General features: G+C 45.7%; 1 protein-coding gene across 8 annotated transcripts in view; it reads right to left on the minus strand.

Moving 5' to 3' along the window:
• LOC119172707 (hemicentin-1) overlaps nt 1-18347 on the minus strand; it is a 262978-nt gene that overhangs the window by 38816 nt on the left and 205815 nt on the right. For 4 of the 8 annotated variants that reach the window (XR_012894906.1, XM_075892890.1, XM_075892892.1 and 1 more), the window contains exons 11-13: nt 17205-17342; nt 15070-15103; nt 12338-12463 (exon numbers count right to left, since the gene is read on the minus strand). Coding sequence is in view for 4 of the 8 variants with exons in the window: in XM_075892890.1 (XP_075749005.1) it covers nt 12338-12463; nt 15070-15103; nt 17205-17342 (298 nt within the window). In the remaining 4 variants the exon portion in view is untranslated. Of the gene's footprint in view, nt 1-10498; nt 12464-14128; nt 14221-15069; nt 15104-17204; nt 17343-18347 lie in introns of those variants that run through there. The other 4 variants (XR_012894908.1, XR_012894907.1, XR_012894909.1 and 1 more) reach the window with 2 other exon arrangements.

The following is an 18347-nucleotide window of genomic DNA, read 5'->3' on the forward strand; positions in this document are numbered from 1 at the left end:
GTCTTATAACGCAAGTATTCAAACAGAGAAACAGAGACACTCAGAACAGAAAACGTCAAAAAACGTTTGTTCTAGCGCATTTAGTCATTCCCCCCCCCCCAAAAAAAAAAATTGCCTAGCATACTTTACCTAAGTGTCAGGATCAGCTACTCACTTAGATGAATCAGTCGTTTCGATATCGCAGTGCGTGAAGGAACGTGTATTAGCGCAACATATGCGACGCTACACGCAGGATATTGTCATTTGCGGGAATTTTTACAAACTGAATAGTATCCCTTTCAAATATATGAATGTTGCCTGTTGTCAAATTGTGTGATTCATTCTTTCTCAGCGGTATGGCAGTCTGCACACGTATCAGTGAAGCTCTTCCTGAATAAAACACAGTCATCAGTGCCACAATTTTTTTCTTTCATTTTGCATCTTTGGTGTGGTGCACTAAAACTAAAACTTTCGATAAACTAAATACTTTCGAGTTCTGCGTTTAAGGAGCCCACGAGCCAATGCACGAGCTGGCATGATGAAGATAACGGATAATCCTAGACTATCGCCCCGCCGCGGTGGTCTAGTGGCTAAGGTACTCGGCTGCTGACCCGCAGGGCGCGGGTTCAAATCCCGGCTGCGGCGGCTGCATTTCCGATGGAGGCGGAAATGTTGTAGGCCCGTGTGCTCAGATTTGGGTGCACGTTAAAGAACCCCAGGTGGTCTAAATTTCCGGAGCCCTCCACTACGGCGTCTCTCATAATCATATAGTGGTTTTGGGACGTTAAACCCCACATATCAATCAATCAATCAATCCTAGACTATCGGAAAACAATTCGAAAATAAATTTTGGCAAATCGATTTAGCGAAAGCCCTGTGGGTGGAGTTCGGTTCATGAAAAAGGAAAAACTAAAACTGGCACCTTCACACTTGGGGTGTCAAGACTGGCGAAGGTGCGGAGAGGGGCCACCTTCTTCGCTTCTTTTTAGTGTTCTATTTCTTCTATCCTCTCTATCTCTTTTCTTCCGTTTCGAGTTTCTTCAGTTTGCTCTCTTTTAATGTCTGCGCAATTCTTTCCTCTGCTTTAACCTATTTTTATTAGTTTGTTTTATTCTCTTCTTCTTTTTTTTCCTCTCTATTTCACGTTTCTTTATTCATTTTACTTTTATTTTTGTGCTGAGTTTTAGTTGCGTTACACCAAGCGCACTAGTTTGATTCCTCGCGATGATAAGTGGTCATCAAAACGAGTCGCTCGAAAAAGAACCACTTGAGCTGCGCTGAACGCGCAGCAAAGTCACAGCGAAAGCTAAAGAGTGGCCTTGCTTATCTTTTTTTATGATATGTGGCGTTTAACGTCCCAAAACCAACATATGATTATGAAAGACGCCGTAGTGGAGGGCTCCGGAAATTTCGACCACCTGGGGTTCTTTAACGTGCACCCAAATCTGAGCACACGGGCCTACAACATTTCCGCCTCCATCGGAAATGTAGCCGCCGCAGCCGGGATTCAATGCCGCGACCTGCGGGTCAGCAGCCGAGTACCTTAGTCACTAGACCACCGTGGCGGGCCTTTCTTATCTTTTTTAAACATTATGTAGGTCTGATACAAGCACGAGAAATTTCAGGGTAACCACCACGCCATAGATTGTCGGAATATTTAGGGTTGAAGATCCTTAAAGTGGCCCCCGTTCATCCCTCGTCATAGTACGTAACATGTATTACGCTTTGACATGCAAGGTGGTGCCGGTGAGAGATTTCTCCTGTGTGTTGTTGAACAATAAAAAATTCGCAGCGTGCGCGTTAACTAAAAGCAGAATTATCCTCTCTCTCATTCCCCATTAGCAGGCATTGGCATGTACATTGAGCACTATCTGACAAGAAAGGGTTGCTACGTTATACTCGCTGGGCGTAGCCTCCTTGGCTTTAGAAAGGTTTAGCGAGCGTTGGGCCGCAGTGCTATGAATACAGTGAACTAGTATATACCATGAACTCGAGGTGGCTAAAGGTGGGAAGTACACACGAAGCTCAAGCTGTAACAAAGTGTGCGTGTGCCACCTCTCGTTTAGTTCTTGGAATGTCTGCTGGATGGCGGTGCCTCTATATGCGGAACATATGATGGAAATATGCGAGATGGCGGTACTTTGAGTGTTGAATAGATAGACGAACGGACACAGCGACAGATGCATGGACGGACGCACGGATTGCTGCACAGACGGATGGACGCATGGATGGACGCAGGGGCGGATGCATGGACGAACGTAGGGATGGACGCACCAATGGACGTGTGGACGCACGAACAGACGCACGTATGGACGGGCGGATGGACGCACGAACGGTCACACAGACGTACGCATGGACGGGCAAGAACGAATGGACGGATGGATGAATACAGTGAACTAGTATATACTACGAACTCGACGTGGTTAGAGGTGGGAAGTAGACACGAAGTGCAAGCCGTAACAAAGTGTGCGTGTGCCACCTCTCGTTTAGTCCTTGGAATGTCCGCTGGATGGTGGTGCTTCTATATGGGGAATATACGATGAAAAGATGCGAGATGGCGGTACTTGGAGTGTTGAATAGATGGACGAACGGACACAAAGACAGATGCATGGACGGACGCATGGATGGCTGCACGGACGGATGGATGCATGGACGAACGCAGGGATAGACGCACGGATGGACGTGCGAACGCACGAACAGCCGCACGCACGGATGGTCACACAGATGGACGCGTGGACGGACGGATGCTTCACCCCACTCTCAATCATTCATCATCATTTTTTTTTGCCACACGGAGGCATTCACTACGTAATTCTTTATTCTTCTCAGAAGCGTGGTACCCGCTACGCGCTTGCAAGAAATTTTGTCCATATTTTGTGCTGCGGCTGACGACGGTGAAGCTTGCCTAAAGCATTGGTAATTGGATGGAGCATTCGATGACCCACTCGTTGGGCAAGTCCCATCGTGCTACGCCTGGTTGTTCCTTTGCTGTTCTAAAACGTTCTATGACTCATATTAACGTGAATCGTTTCCCAACATCAAGCCTACCTAAGGCCAGTTTGCAAACAATTCCAAGCACCGGCGTGGCTCAGTGATGGAATACTGATTGATTGATTGATTGATTGGTTGATTAATTGATTGGTTGATTGATTGATTGATATGTGGGGTTTAACGTTCCAAAAGCACCATAAGATTATGAGAGACGCTGTAGTGGAGAGCTCCGGAAATTTCGACCAACTGTGGTTCTTTAACGTGCACCCAATCTGAGCACACGGGCCTACAACACTTCCACATCCGTCGTAAATGCAGCCGCCTCAGCTGGGATTCGAACCCGCGACCTGTGGGTCAGTGGTGGAATACTGGGCTCGCACGCAGGGGACCCTGGCTCTGGTCCAATTGTGTCCTTGGTCTTTGTTATTTTTTCGTGCGGTAGTTGTTACGAACACCGGCGGCGGTGGTGGACAACAAAGGCGCACGTGACGTTTTGGGGGGATCTCATAACAGCTTTTGCTGTAACAAGTGAAAGAAGGCTTCTCCTCGGTGCGAGCGTGCGTGTTTAAGCTGCACATGGAGCGTTACGCTGAAAGACGACGACAGCACATGAGATCCCAGCACTTCTGAAGTGCTGTGCACTTTTAAAACATTGTTGACCGCTCGTTTGCGATTTGATGTCGAGGGAAAATTCGCACGGAGTGTCGGTATGTACTGCTTTCACAGTTCACAAAAAGTTGATCCCACATCGGGACAAAACGTGGGCCGTAATGATGGACATACATACAATTCTTGATCTGCAAGTGTTTTGCAGCGAAAGCTGCTATGTAGATTACAACACGGGTCGCGTGCGCCGTATTTATCCGCCGCCGTCGCCGGTGTCCTTAACGACTATCGTGCAAAATGAGAAAAAAACTTCAGTGAATAAAGAACACCGAGGAAACGATATAATTCGAGCCCAGGTCCCCTCAGTGCCAGCTCAGTATTCTACTGCTGAGCTACGCCAGCGCTTGGAGCTCCGTTCCAAAGTGACTCTAGGCAGGCTTCATGTCGGGAAAAAAATCGCGTTAATGTGTGCAATCAAGCGTTTAGAACTGCAAAGAAACAACCAGGCGTGACGCAATGCTAACTACGTAACGAGTGGGTGATCGAATGGTAAAAATTCCCCATTACAATAGCGCTAGGACTTATTATTCATCGTCAGCAACAGCATCGAAAAATTGCACAAACTTTCTTGCATGTGTAGTGGATATCGCGCTTCACCGAAGAGTAACGAAGGATGACATAATGAATAGGTGGATGAATGAGTGGATGGATGAAAGAAATTAATAATGTCCATTAGGTCGCGCTAGTGTCCTAGCCCGAAGCGGGCCGCTCCAACGTAGGGATCGAAAGACCTAGTCTCTCAGCCACTTCGTGGGCCCGTTGGACTGCACATACATGTGCCTCTAATGTATGACTGCGTAAAACTGTGCCCCATTGTTCTTCAGTATTTTCCTTGTGGCCGCGTAACGCGAAGCAACGCCAGAGCGAATGAGCGAGATCTTCGCTGTCATGGCATTTATCACATGGTTTACGAACAAGAAACTCCGGACAAATCCTGTTATTAACAGTGAGTTCTGGTCTGTAATAGCCTTACCATAATGGCCTGAGCTTCATTTAGTTTATTGTGCGGAGGAGGGAAGACCCTGCATCCTAGATATAAATATTTCGTTATTTAGTTGTGCGAGAGGAGGTGATCATTGCATTCTAAAACCTCAGCATCTTCTTGTTTTGTGGCTGCATGGTTGACGAGTACTCGTGCAGCATTGTGGGCAGCTTCGTTGAGGTTCACGGGAGCACCGTTTATTTCTCTCATGTGAGCAGGAAACCAAATAATCGTGTGTGTCTTGAATGCAATTCCCTTAAGCATTGCCAGAGCCTGTCTATAGATTACTCCATTGGTAAATGCTTGCACGGCTGTCCCATAGAATCGATGTGGATTCTCTATCTATTTGGGTCTAAAAGTGCCAATGCAATGAATACTTGCTTGGCAATTTCCGTTTATGTGGTGTTGATTGAAGCCGAGTGGACTAGCTCACCTTTACCGTTCCCATGTGCTGTTGTGAGAACTCATTTAATGGGTACGAAAGCCACATCGACAACCTAGCATTCCCCAGCCTGACTAATAGCTTTTTTCTAGCAGAGCTTTGGCTCTGGCTTACCTTCTGCTCACATTATGAAGGGGGTGAACATTCCTCGGAACTGAAGTAACTGTGATGACGTCCGTCATATAGTTGGGGATTTCTTTGTGGTTGATAGCTATCACTATAATTAGTATACCAATTCCTTTGAGAATGTGTCTTCCTGATTTCGTTGTGCCCTTTCTTATCTATACGCTGAATAGTTTGGTTATTGGAGTCATTGGCTTCTGTCACCAAGCCCAGGAACCGGATAGAGTCCATCCTTGGAATCACGCTTCTGCTCGTAATATGGGGTGTTATATTGTTCTCCTCTGTTAGAATTCCTCCTTTGGGTTTGCGGCCTCTTCACTTAGGTCTGTATAGATGTTCAGTTTACTTGTGTGAGCATCGGAGTCATGTGAGAATAAGGTACTCTTCCGTGACGTTTACAGCTTCTTGTAATTTTTCTTCTTGTAGTGTTGTGCGTTTACACTAGATGACCTTCTGAGTCATTGAACTCACAACAGATGGCGCCACTGCGCTCATGTGTATATAAACGATACTCGCTGATTAAACTGGGTTATTGTCATGGATCGTACAGTGGTGTAGCGTGGTTACTTTCACGTGTCGCCGTGCCGGCTACACGACATTCTGTCGACGAGGATGGCTTCCACGGGAATTTCGCCACCTCCTCATTTTCTGGCCACCCCCGGCACGCCCGATGTGCCATGGGCCCGATGGTTACGACTGTTCGAAAGGTTTCTGCTGGCGTCCGGAGCCAACGAGCTATCCGCACCCCGTCGCCGAGCCCTCCTGCTGCACTGTCTTGGGACGGAAGGACAGCACATTTTCGACGCGCTTCCACCTAGTACGACGCAAACCAAGGCAGAGACAACGAGTGCTGCACCCGGTGTCACGGCCACGCCAGATGCCGCCGCTGGAATCATCGGAACCATTGCACCTACTGGAACTCAAGACATGACCACGGAAGCCCTACGCCCACCCGACGAGTACGACGTAGCCGTTGAGATGCTTTCGAAGCATTTCGCCGCCCCTTGCAACGTCCGCCTTCAACGCCATCGATTCCGGGAGCGTCCACTCCAGGGTGAGCCGATCACTGATTTCGCCGTAGCGCTTCGGGAGTTAGCAGCTCTTTGAAATTTCGCCACTCAAGCGGAAGAAAACCTGTGTGAACAGTTCGTAGCAGGCGTCACGTGCCCGCGGCTACGAGAGCGATTGCTGCTGGAGGGCGATAACCTTACGTTCGATCATGCTGTCGATGTAGCACGGCTTCGTGAACAAACCCAGCGTGAATCCGAAGCCTTCACCAATCCTGTGCAGCGCATTCAGCAGCAGTTGCGAGACAGCTCAGCCAGGCACGATCAACGAAATAACGGCGATAATGGCACACGACTCCCGGGCCGTCTCCACTTCAGCTGCTCACGCGCGTACAGCGCACCTTCACCTGATATGAATGCCGCCGCCGCTGCTGTCTCCGGGCCTAGAAATGTAAATGCCTGCGGAAACTGCGGCGCAGCACGGTGTTCGCCTACGGAATGTCCCGCGCGCGGTCGCACATGTTTTGCCTGCGGACGCCGCGGCCATTTTAAGAGAGCATGTCGCAGCTACCGTCGCGGCCGAGAAGGGTATTCTGCAGAGGTCCAGGAAATCGTTCCGGAAGAGGATGCTACCAGTGTCATTAGCATCTTGGCGGTCCGTACTGAAAAGAGCACAGGCGTCTACGTGGATGTCAATGTCACGTCAGTTACCGCGACGACACGGGTGCGTACCATGAACTTTTTGGTGGACACAGGCTCGGTCGCGTCTATTATGGGTGAGCACCAATTCCAAGGCTTGTTCGCAAACGCAGCACAACTGACAAGTTCCCATCTTACATTGCTGGATTTTTCGCGCAGGAAGATTCCCGTTCTCGGGTCATTTCACGCCATAGTCACATACAAAGAAGCCATTGTAACTTTTCATGTTACGCCATGTGGTACATCTCTCCTTGGCCTGGATGCGGTTCAAGCCCTTTGCCTTCGCATAATGGGAGAGGAATTGCGCTGCCTGCAAATGTCCACGCAGGAATGCCGAGAGCTTCCAGCAATGAGTTCAGGCCTTCCCCAAAGCCCCAGGCATGAAAAACCCCTTGGCCCTCCCAAGTTTGGAATGCCACCAACACTGTGGACAAAGTTTGGCCACTTGTTTTTGCCTGGCCTGGGACTTGTAAGAGGTGTGCAACACAAAGTTAAGATGAAAACTTCCATCGCGCCAGTCGCACAGAAGCTGAGACCCCTACCATTTTCAGTCCGCCAGCCGGTCATTGACGAGATTGAGAAGCTACTTGCTGCTGATGTCAGTGAGAGAGTCAATGCTTCCGAGTGGGTATCTCCTATTGTAGCAGCCCGCAAAGCAGATGGTAGCATTCGACTGTGTGTCGATCTCCGGGAACCCAACAAAGCTATAGTAGCAGACAACTTCCCTTTGCCTCATATGGAGGAGCTGCTTCATGCCCTCAATGGAGCCCGCTGCTTTTCCAAGGTGGACCTGGCATCAGCCTACTACCAGGTTGTGCTGCACCCAGACAGCAGGGACCTAACTTCATATATAACTCACGATGGCCTCTTTAGATTCAAGAGAGTCTGCTTCGGGTTGGCATCGGCACCAGCTGCGTTTCAGCAGATCATGACGAAAATTCTTGGAGGTTGCAAAGGGGTCTTATGCTACTTAGATGACATAATAATTTTTGGCAAGACGGAGAGCGAACACAGGCAAAACCTGGAGCAAGTGCTGGAACGAATAGCAGAAGCTGGGCTCAAGCTCAACGAAAAATGCGTCTTCATTTCGTCGGAGCTGTCGTTCTTAGGACATCGCGTCAGCGCAGAGGGTATAGCACCGCTCCAGATCAAGATTGATGCAATCATCAATGCTCCTGCGCCTAGAGATGCAGCCACGCTACGCTCCTTTTTGGGGCTAGCTGAATACTATTCCGAATTCGTGCCGCGACTGGCAAAGCAAGTAGAGCCAATGCGTCGTCTACTTCGCAAAGACGTGCACTTCGACTGGGATGACGCTGCGAAAGAGAGCTTCGCGGGAGTAAAAAGACTTCTAGCATCCCACAAGGTCTTCCGAATGTTTGACCCGACGCTACCTGTCATTGTCGCAACAGATGCCTCTGCGTACGGTCTCGGTGCCGTACTGCAGCAAGTGGAGGGGTCCCATGTGCGTACTGTGGCATTTGCATCGCGGACATTAACAGAGACAGAACGAAAATACTCGGCCGGAGAGAGCGAGGTCCTTGCCTGTCTGTGGGCCTGCGAGAAGTGGCACGTTTACCTCTGGGGCAGATCATTTACTCTACTGACGGATCACCAGGCTTTGGTGGCACTGCTCTCATCCCGTAGCACAGGACAGCGGCCACTTCGTATTGCAAGGTGGACCACACGACTGCTGCGCTACGACTTCAAAATACAGTACCGCAGCGGAGCCCACAACCAGGTAGCAGATGCCTTGTCCAGACTGCCCGTGCCAGACACAGAAGGGGGCTTCCATGTTGATGAAGAGGTTGTGTCCTTGGTTACATCGTCTGTACATCGGGAGAATCTTCAGGTTGCTACCGCGGAGGATGACATACTACGGCAGGTAATGCAATTTATCCAGTCATCATGGCCAACAAGGAAAAGATTTGCCGCTGAACTGACTCCGTATTACGAAATACGAGACGAGCTCTCGGTAGTAGATGGGTTGCTTCTGCGCACAGAACGCGTTGTAGTGCCTGCCAAGCTAAGGGATACATTCATCCAGTTAGCTCATGAGTCACACCCGAGAATTGTGAAGACTAAGCAGCGTATCAGGGAGAAGTACTGGTGGCCTTGCCTTGATAAGCATGTGGAGGCCGCCATCCGGAGTTGCAGCGCCTGTCAAGCCTCGGACAAGAGTGTCAAGAACTGGCAAGCCCCACTACAGCCTGTCCCGCTTCCTGACAGGCCTTGGGACAAAATATCAATAGACATCATGGGCCCTTTTGAACGTGCACCGGCCGACTGTCGATTTGTCATCGTGATAGGGGACTACTTCTCCAGATGGCCAGAGATTGCGTTCTGCAGTGACACCACTTCTCGCACGGTGATCAACTTTCTGCTTGCTGTCTTTGCGCGAAAGGGTTACCCGACCGAACTAGTGTCAGATCACGGCCGACAGTTCACGTCGAGTGAATTCGAGTGCTTCCTTGCAGACAGGGGCATCAAGCATTTCTTCTCGGCAGTTTACCACCCTCAAGCCAATGGCTTAGTGGAAAGATTCAACAGGGTCTTGCAATCGTATATACAACTAGCTCTCCTAGAGCAGCGACCAATCAAGACCACAGTTATAGAGTACCTGGGTATTTACCGAGCCACACCCCACAGCGCCACTGGCATCTCTCCGGCAGTGTTGCTTCATGGCCGCCACATGAGGACATCATTAGATGTTGTTGGCCAGCCATCAGCGGATTTCTGCACCCATCCCGCCCGTGAACTGCGTAGACTTCGGCGTCGTGTCTGCGAATACCAACAAAGAAATAAGGCGTATGCAGACAAGCGAAGAGCAGCCCGGGAGCCCAAATTTAAAGTGGGGGCCTACGTGCGGGTGAAACGCCCGGTACCTGGAATAAAAGGCCCCCCTAGTTTTGGGGCTCCACTCAAAATACTGAGGCGGGTAGGACGATGGTCATTCCACTTGGAGGACGGCCGTACCTCGAATGCCTCCCAACTGTCGGCTGTACCCCATGAAGCTGTTCACAAAGAAACGGGGGCAAGACAAGGACCGCTGTGGGCGGACATGGAGACAGACGGGTCGGCAGGAAACGCCACAGCACGAAAACCGTCCTCGAAGGCAAAGAGCCACATGACCCAAAATATCCCAATACAGGAAGCTGTACAGTCTCCGGGGGGGTCAGCACTGCCTCCTCATACGCCAAGCCCACCGCGGCCTCCACCAACGGGGAACACGACCGCAGAACTGGGTGCTGATCGTGCCGACGAACCAGAGGTCGTCCATCAGCTAGAAGAGCAACCGGTGCCCCTCCATCGCTCTACACGGGAGCGAAGACCACCAGAGAGACTCGGGGACTATGTGCAGTGACTTATTTACGGTGGAGACTTACTATAGTTTTCTGTCACGGGTAGTGACTGTTTCTTTTCTATGCACATAATCTGTGTTCTATTATCAAGGGAGGGGGTAGATGTAGTGTTGTGCGTTTACACCAGATGACCTTCTGAGTCATTGGACTCACAATAGATGGTGCCACCTCGCTCGTGTGTATATTGATTAAACTGGGTTATTATCATGGATCGTACAGTGGTGTAGCGTGGTTACTTTCACGTGTCCCCGTGCCGGCTACACGACACTTACAAATACTGCAGGCCCTACTCGGGCCCAAGCAGGAGCGGCAATACCATTAAAAAACAATACAAACAATTATGCTTACAACTATCCACAATTTAAATAATAAACCACAATCAAAAGCAGAAGAAAATGAACAAATAAATATGCTTCGCAATAACATACACACAACATTATAAGTGATAAAACGTGCACGTAAAATAATTCAACGCGTGAGATGAACACTACTCATAAAAAAGTTAACGCGAGAGTCAACTGCCACAAAGCTGTTCAGCATAAACATAACTTTACATATCAAACTAAAGATTGTTTAAAAAGTGAACAAATGATTCAGCAGTATTAGCATTTGCTACTTCTTCGGATAATTTATTCCATTGTGTTATAGCATGTGGAAAAAGTGAATACTGTTGTATATTAGGATTACGAAGCGGCTATCTGACTGTTTTGTTGTGGTTTGTATGACCAGACCGCATGGGGGGCTCAGTTATGCAGTTTTCACGCGGTATTTTGCAGTGACCGTGCTGTAGATAATATAAAAGTTTCAAGCGAGATACAGTTCTGCAATGACCTAGTTTTTTTTTTTCAATTTGGCACTGTCGCGAAAAACTGACACACTGGAAAAATGCGAGTATGTAGTGTACATAAGCCTCAAGGCCATGTTTTGCGCTCTTTCTAAATTCCTGATCAAGTACTTTTCGTGTGGGCTCCAGATCACATCCGCATATTCTAATTTCGGTCTGACGAGAGCTTTGTGTACAGTTAACTTTACGGTCAACGACGTACGACGTAATTTTCATTCCGAAAATGCAAGTCTTTTTAGCGTGTTGCTGCAAAAGTTTTCTATGTGTGTTTTCCAAGTTAAATTGTTTTTAAGTGTAGAACCTAAATACTTTATTTATTGCTTTTTAATGTAAGCATTATTAATAGTATAGGCAAGTTCTAGGGGTTCTTTTTGTTGCTAATTGTAATACATGCCGTCTTCGAAGCATTAAGCTTCAGTTCTCATGTTTCACCCCTTACGCCAATTGAGTGCAACGTATCATTAAGTTGAACTTGATCGGAATGGCATTTTATTGCATATGCTGATATTACACGTGGCTTTAAGCTGTGAAATTTTGACGAACACTAACGTCTGACCTCAGGGTTGCTTTGAGTGGCTGCTTTGCACTTGTTTACTTCACAACCTCGTCTTGGGACTAAAAGTTCGTGGTTACTAAATGGCTTCTTTCCGGCTACTTCTATTATTTAGCATTTAGATACGAAATGTTCCAGTACTAACAAAGCACACTGTCTACAGGGATTTATGTCCCGATTATCTGTGAGGTTACCTCGAAAGCCGTCACAAAAGTTTCAGTTCATAGCACAATCTCGAATATAGACGCAGACGGCCCCTGTGCGTATAATACTGTGTAAAATTGAAATGAAACACTTTCAAGCTAGGACGTTCTGCCTGTGTTCTGTCGAGTACAGTTTGTTGCACTGTTGCCCACGAAGAAACATTTGAAAACCCATGCGTTCTTTTGTTAAGTACGAAAACATTCCAATTTGCCAAAGCTAGAAAAGTGGCCACACACTTCTTTATACGAGATCAAACCCCGCGTTTCGGCGATCTCAAGGGCCACACCTGGGCTGCTTACACTGCCTAACGTTCACTGGCCAACGCTTTGGCTATTTAATATTCCAAACCAGCCGGGTCTCCTAATTTGGGTCGCCAGATAGGCGGGCCGGAAGCGGCCCACCTATGCCACGTGCTGTGCCCGACGCTGCGCCTTCGCGAAGCAGAGAAGCGGCAATTCGTATTCGCCGCGTGGTGCGCCCCTCACTTTATCGTCGTGTGATGGATGGTCTGCGCGTGGATCTCTTGGTGGTGCGCGGGCTTCAGCCGAGCTCCAGCGTTCCACGCCGGACAAGCCGCGTCGCTGACCGGTGCCCATCTTCGCTGTCGTAGTCTGCAAATATAAGTGAGCAAAGAGGCGCTATGAATGGCGTAATCATTTTTGACGCGTCTTGCTTAACGCATAACTCAAGTCACCGTTTCCTACAATCAAAACGAAAGAATAGGACAATCCACGGGTAGCAAATTATTTATAGCACAACGCTTATATAAAGCGTGGGCACATCATAAAACTGTACTAACACTCTTCCACTATTAAATTCGGATGAAAAGCAGCCTAAAACTACTCACTGCATATGACGGGGGGAAAAAGGCTAGAGCAGGTGTTGTTTATAAAGATATTTTTGAACTCGCTAGCAGCAAAGCTTCAACTATAGGTGTAAGCAAACATATCTCTTAACCTAACAATAAACAACGCTCCTATTCAACAAGTTCCTTGTTTTAAATATTTAGGCGTCACTTTTGATGAACATTTAGACTGGCATGAGCAAGTACAGAGTGTGTGCGCAAAGGTAGCCTATGGCTGCTGTTCTCTAATAAAAGCTCGCCAATATTTTCCGCAAGCTATACTTCGCACACTCTACTTTTCATTGTGTCATTGTCACATAGGTTACTGTCTGGAATTGTGGGGTGTGACGTACAACAGTTATCTAAAAACTCTTGAACGACTTCAAAAGCGTACACTGAAAATCATAAGCCAAGGTGAATCAGTAAGTAATATTTTCCAATCACAATGCATTCTCTCGGTTCCGATGTTGCGTGACTACAAAATTGCCGTTTCAGTAAATAACATAATTAATAGAAATTCACCTTTGCCTGCTGATCTTTTTTCAATTCCTAAACGCAATACGCGACATGCTTCGAATGGTAATTTCAATCTGCCCAAATGTTTTAATGTTTACGGAGAAACACTGATACAGTTTAATGGAACAAAATATGGAACACGGTCCCCCTAGAGATTAAAACGGCACGTAATTTCAGCATGGCATGTAAATCACTTTTTCTGTGGAGTCAAGGCATGTAAGCATGTGTGTGTTTGATTCGATTTTCATTGTATTTTTTTAAGTGCCTATGTATAGAAACTAGCTGCAAGCTAATAAGTATGCATATCTGCAGGAAAAAATGTATTACTGCGCTATCTGTATCATATGATTGTTTTTTTGTTTTTTTTTGATGTCGTTACCTCAGAGCTGTCCTGTACACTTTTTTATGTTGCACATTGTATTGGACCGTCCACTAGCCACTTTAGGCTATCGGTCCAAATAATCCCTGTAATTGCATATATCTATTCATGAAAATAAAGTTTCATTGATTGATTGATTGATTGATATCTAAAACAAATCACTAGTCAGTCGTGAGCACATCTTTTTGCCTAATGAGTTTGGCGTTTCTTCATGATAAATGGTCTTTAGTTATTTTATATCAGTACTTTCACCTTAAGAATTGCTGAACAACATATTTCATTTTCTTGTACGATTTCATTGCGGTTGTCTTTTACCGTATGCTCTTATTTCAGCTTTGTAAAGGCGTTGCCTATAAAAATGACATGAAAAACCATCTGAAGCGCCCAACATGTTGATTACTCAGAGGAACGCGGTGTCTGACTTCAGTGTTAATGCTGCAGGGGTGTCGTCAAAAGACCTACACGATGTTAATACATACCTGAAACGTAAGCATACGTGGATGCTATTTAGCTAGAAATTCTACGAAGGATATGTACCTTCTTCGAAAAGCGGACTACCGCCGCGTTTCATGTCAGCCAACAAAGAGAGCTTTCCTTGGGGGCTGCCGTGGCCAATCTCCACAATAGCTCTGTAAAACGAGAGAACACCAGCAGCTATTGTTTTTTTATTTTGCAGCTATTCACATTTAGTGCAGTTCGTTTACATAAAATTAAGAAGAAGGTTCATGAAACTTGAGAATAAAAAGTATCAAGCTTTGTAATATCACCCTTCACTACGCAGTGTTTTAGCGAAACTTATGCTCAGTAAATCAAGTATATGCGGCATCCAACAACCGCTCTTTGAAAGAGCAATGCGTAAGGTAACTCTGGTGCCAGCGTTGAGGACGTTCAGGTGAAGCTACGCAAATGCATGTAATTTGAAAGAATAATTAGAGTTAAGTTGACTAGAAGATGCTAACGAGCGTATACGATTCATTGATTTGCTGACTGTTTGATTGCTCGACATGACATGTTTAAAACGCACACTGTGAAACGACATCTAAGGTGTATAATATTCCGTGGTTAGCACGTTTTACACCTATACTTATACTCGGAATTCTCAACGGCACTACAGTCACCGAAAAATTTTGATCAGCTGTAGAGAGAGCTCAACGCACAACCACAAGGCATCGTCAGGAAAGCTCAGATTGTTGCGACATGAAATCATTTTTATCAATCAGGCAAACATACAAAATGTTTCCATATATTGGTGTAAGTTCGGCAGCTAATACTAATTCGTTCATGTAGGTCTCTCAATACAACAAACTATTTGTCTGCGTAATTCGCTTCGAGAAAAATTAACCATTGGAGAAACAGGTTACGAGTTGAGAATGTTTCAGCAAATTTTCGCGTTATAATATCTGAGTGCGCCGTGATGCAGCTGTTGTACGAAGAACAGACTCGATGACGAATTTGCTTAGCAAAAGCATTTTACTCACTTTTCACGCTCATCAAGACGTGGTTTTGTGTTCGCTGAAAGAAAAGAAAAATAAACGAGCCTTATTCTGGTTGTTCCTGCAATGCGCTATAGTCTATAGTCATTGCACGCCAATATCTTTATCGTGAGCAACAACCATTCCCTCTTTTATGCTAGCATAATATCCCGTTCTATTAAAATGTATCTGGGCACGCAAAAACACCAGAACATGCGGGCGCACATGCTCGTAAATACATGTTCACTCCTGGGGTCGTTGTGTTCATCTATAAGGGTCATTCTACTTGACTTATTTTGCGTTACCGCTGTAGTAGTCACAGACGTAAATACTTTGTGACCACTGATGCAACAAACCTTATAGTGGTGTCTGACAAACATTTTTTTTTTGGCCAACGAAGGTTGTGCTACACTTACAAAGTTATGAATTCTATAATGCCCCTTGAACCTTTGGCATGTTCGATTGCCACTTGTGTTCTTAAGGCACTCATTTCTATTATGATAAAAAAAAACATCAGTTCTAGCTATCACATCTATTTTAAGCAAACCTATACTGAGCTTACCTGATTTTAGGACAATACCAGCCGCCCTTTGTTGCCCTCCCTACAACACTCCGGTGTTAACATAACGATAGGCTTAGTACACTTTTTTCACACATTCGCTTGGTGATTATACATATACGTTCCTGTCAGACTTGTTTTCTAATAATTGACTTTTATTTCTGGTTGTTGTTAGAAGTAAATTGTACCGGAGTGTTGTCGTTTTTTTATTGAGCTTCTCTGCCAATCATTGTAATTTTAACAGCTTGAACACATGAAAGCATAAAGTTAGCAACCGCTTGCATAGAGTTCAACCTGCCCTGCCCTTCAACACTTTTTATAAAAACTTTTCGTGTACAAGTGAATATGCACACATATAAGCGCATGCACGCACATATACAAACGATGGTTGTAACTGCCCTTTTTTCAGGAAGAATTGTTGTCCATGCCACTGTGAGCAATGTTATAGCTATAGTGACTCTTTATTTGAAAGCCGTTTCATCGGTCTATTTTTTTGTGCTTTTTGAACTAATCATTCAGCTGTGATATCTCTAGGTATTTACGACAACATTTATATTTGTTTTTCCTACGTCGTGACAATTATGTGTACACTTTACTACTTCCGTATCAACTAGATTGAACGCCGTCACATAATATACTTGTGGCGGCCTCATGGATGCCTTCTAATGACTTCATTATAGTCACTGTGCTTGGAGACTTCCATGATGAAAGCTCAGACTTTCACGTGCTTCTGATAGTACTCTCATACAATACCATACATCATCTTGGTATTTTATTGAAACAGTGAGCAAGTTTAAGTAGAAAAATTATCAGCTTGCTTATTATTTCCCATGTTCAGAAAAGCCCAAACGGCACAAAAGAAGAATACAGAAAGATGTATTGACACACTACTACGTCTGTTCTGTATCTGTGCTTATTTCAGTGCGCTCGGTTCTTTTTTTGCGTTGTTCTATCCTTGTCTTATCTTTCAAAGTGTGGACAAGCTCGACCAAGCATCCGTTTTAGCTAAATTATTATGCACCGTCAGGGAACGCACGCATTATGTTTAGGTCCCCGAAAGGCTTCAAATTATCGCGATTATGATATTCGTGCGAACTTCCATAAAATGCTACAGCATCGCCATTACGTCTTCAAAACGACCCTACCCCATCTTACTTTTAGAAAAGGAAAGTCGTTCCTTCTATAACAATCACTCGCGAGCACGTAAGGTCCCCGAGAAAATTGTACTCCACAGAACTCTTCCGAGAAGCACGGGACGTTTAAACGTTTCTTATATTTCTCTTCGCTAATAGACCTCACATAAGACGGGAAACGATTTCGAAAATGGGTCATACCAGAGTTGCGAGCATCGCTGCTAGAATATTCAATGCAAGAGTCATTAAAACGGTTGTTCCCGGTCTCAAAAAAATCAAAACGGGCGCGTTGAGGGAAATCACCGCGACACGCGCGTCAGATGAAAGAGCGTGGCTCATATCGCGAATAAAGAAAAGTGACGCCAGGAAAAGCGACAGAATGCAAGTCCGTATGACGGAACGGGCAGTTATGGGGCGCACACACTTGTAATACGTATGTACCCACTTACACTGAATGCGCTTTCGGATAACAACGATGCTAATAATAACGATGAGTAGAACGATGATGATGACCACGCCACCGGCGATGCCCGCCATGATGATGAGGTTCTCCTCTTTCAGCAGAAGCTGTGCCCAGCCAGCCGGACCTGCGAAAAGGGCACGGTTTATTATTTTTTTTAATGACAGCGGGTCATCACGTCTGCAGCGTCACGTTTCGTCGTTTCGCGGGAGAGGCCTAAGGGTAAATAGGAATCCGCTTGACGACAGCGAGATCCGTCGCTCCCGAAGCGCTCAGCGACTAGGCCTGTTTACTACTGTTAAGCGTAGAGCTGGCAGTATAAGTGCAGTTCACAAACTTTTGTTTGTTGAACACAATTGCTAAACTGACGAGATCTTGTCGGTAAAGTGTTCTTAGTGGGCTCCTAGATAGCGGTATATGAGAACGAGGTGACTTCTGTGTTCATGAATATATTACCTTCTTCAGCTTCATTTTTTTACCTCTTAATATCAATGAACATGTCAGCTACCACGTTATCTGTTCAGTAGACGCTCTTTTTCTCTTAGCTGCCAAAACCTACTGTTCGGCAATAAGAAAAATAGAATAAAAAGTAGGCCTGTGATAAGCCTTTTTTGCTTTTTCATATATTTTTTTATCAATGGCATTTATGATAATATAAAGAATGTATTATTTTTTTAACTGCTTCGCTCTAGAATAATACCGTTAGAGTGTAGTCATTGTACTTAAAAAAGTTTAAATAATAATAGCTTCTAAACTCTCTGCTCTATTCAAATGGAGTTACTCTTACTATTTTGGAAAGTTTCGTCGTATCAGCTGCGTTTTCTACGACAACAACCCCAAATAATGATACACCACATCTGCAAGACTCTTAAAATTCTAATACCGACTGCTGGCTTGGCTTGCTTTGTTAGGTAACGTAATGTTACGTTGATTTTCTACATACGCTGTTAAAAAGACAAAGAAAATCCTTGTGTGGGGTTTAAACCTCAAATTATATACGTACAGCACGTTACCTACCACTTTTATAGACACAATGATAGCATTTTAATTTTTACATCACGCCGCCAACGTACAGCCTTTTAAATAGCAACTACTATGGGGCAGTGAATAACACGGTGCTTTATCGAGAAGT

Source organism: Rhipicephalus microplus, chromosome 4 (genome assembly GCF_043290135.1).
Source record: "Rhipicephalus microplus isolate Deutch F79 chromosome 4, USDA_Rmic, whole genome shotgun sequence".
In the NCBI taxonomy this organism is placed as follows: Eukaryota; Metazoa; Arthropoda; class Arachnida; order Ixodida; family Ixodidae; genus Rhipicephalus; species Rhipicephalus microplus.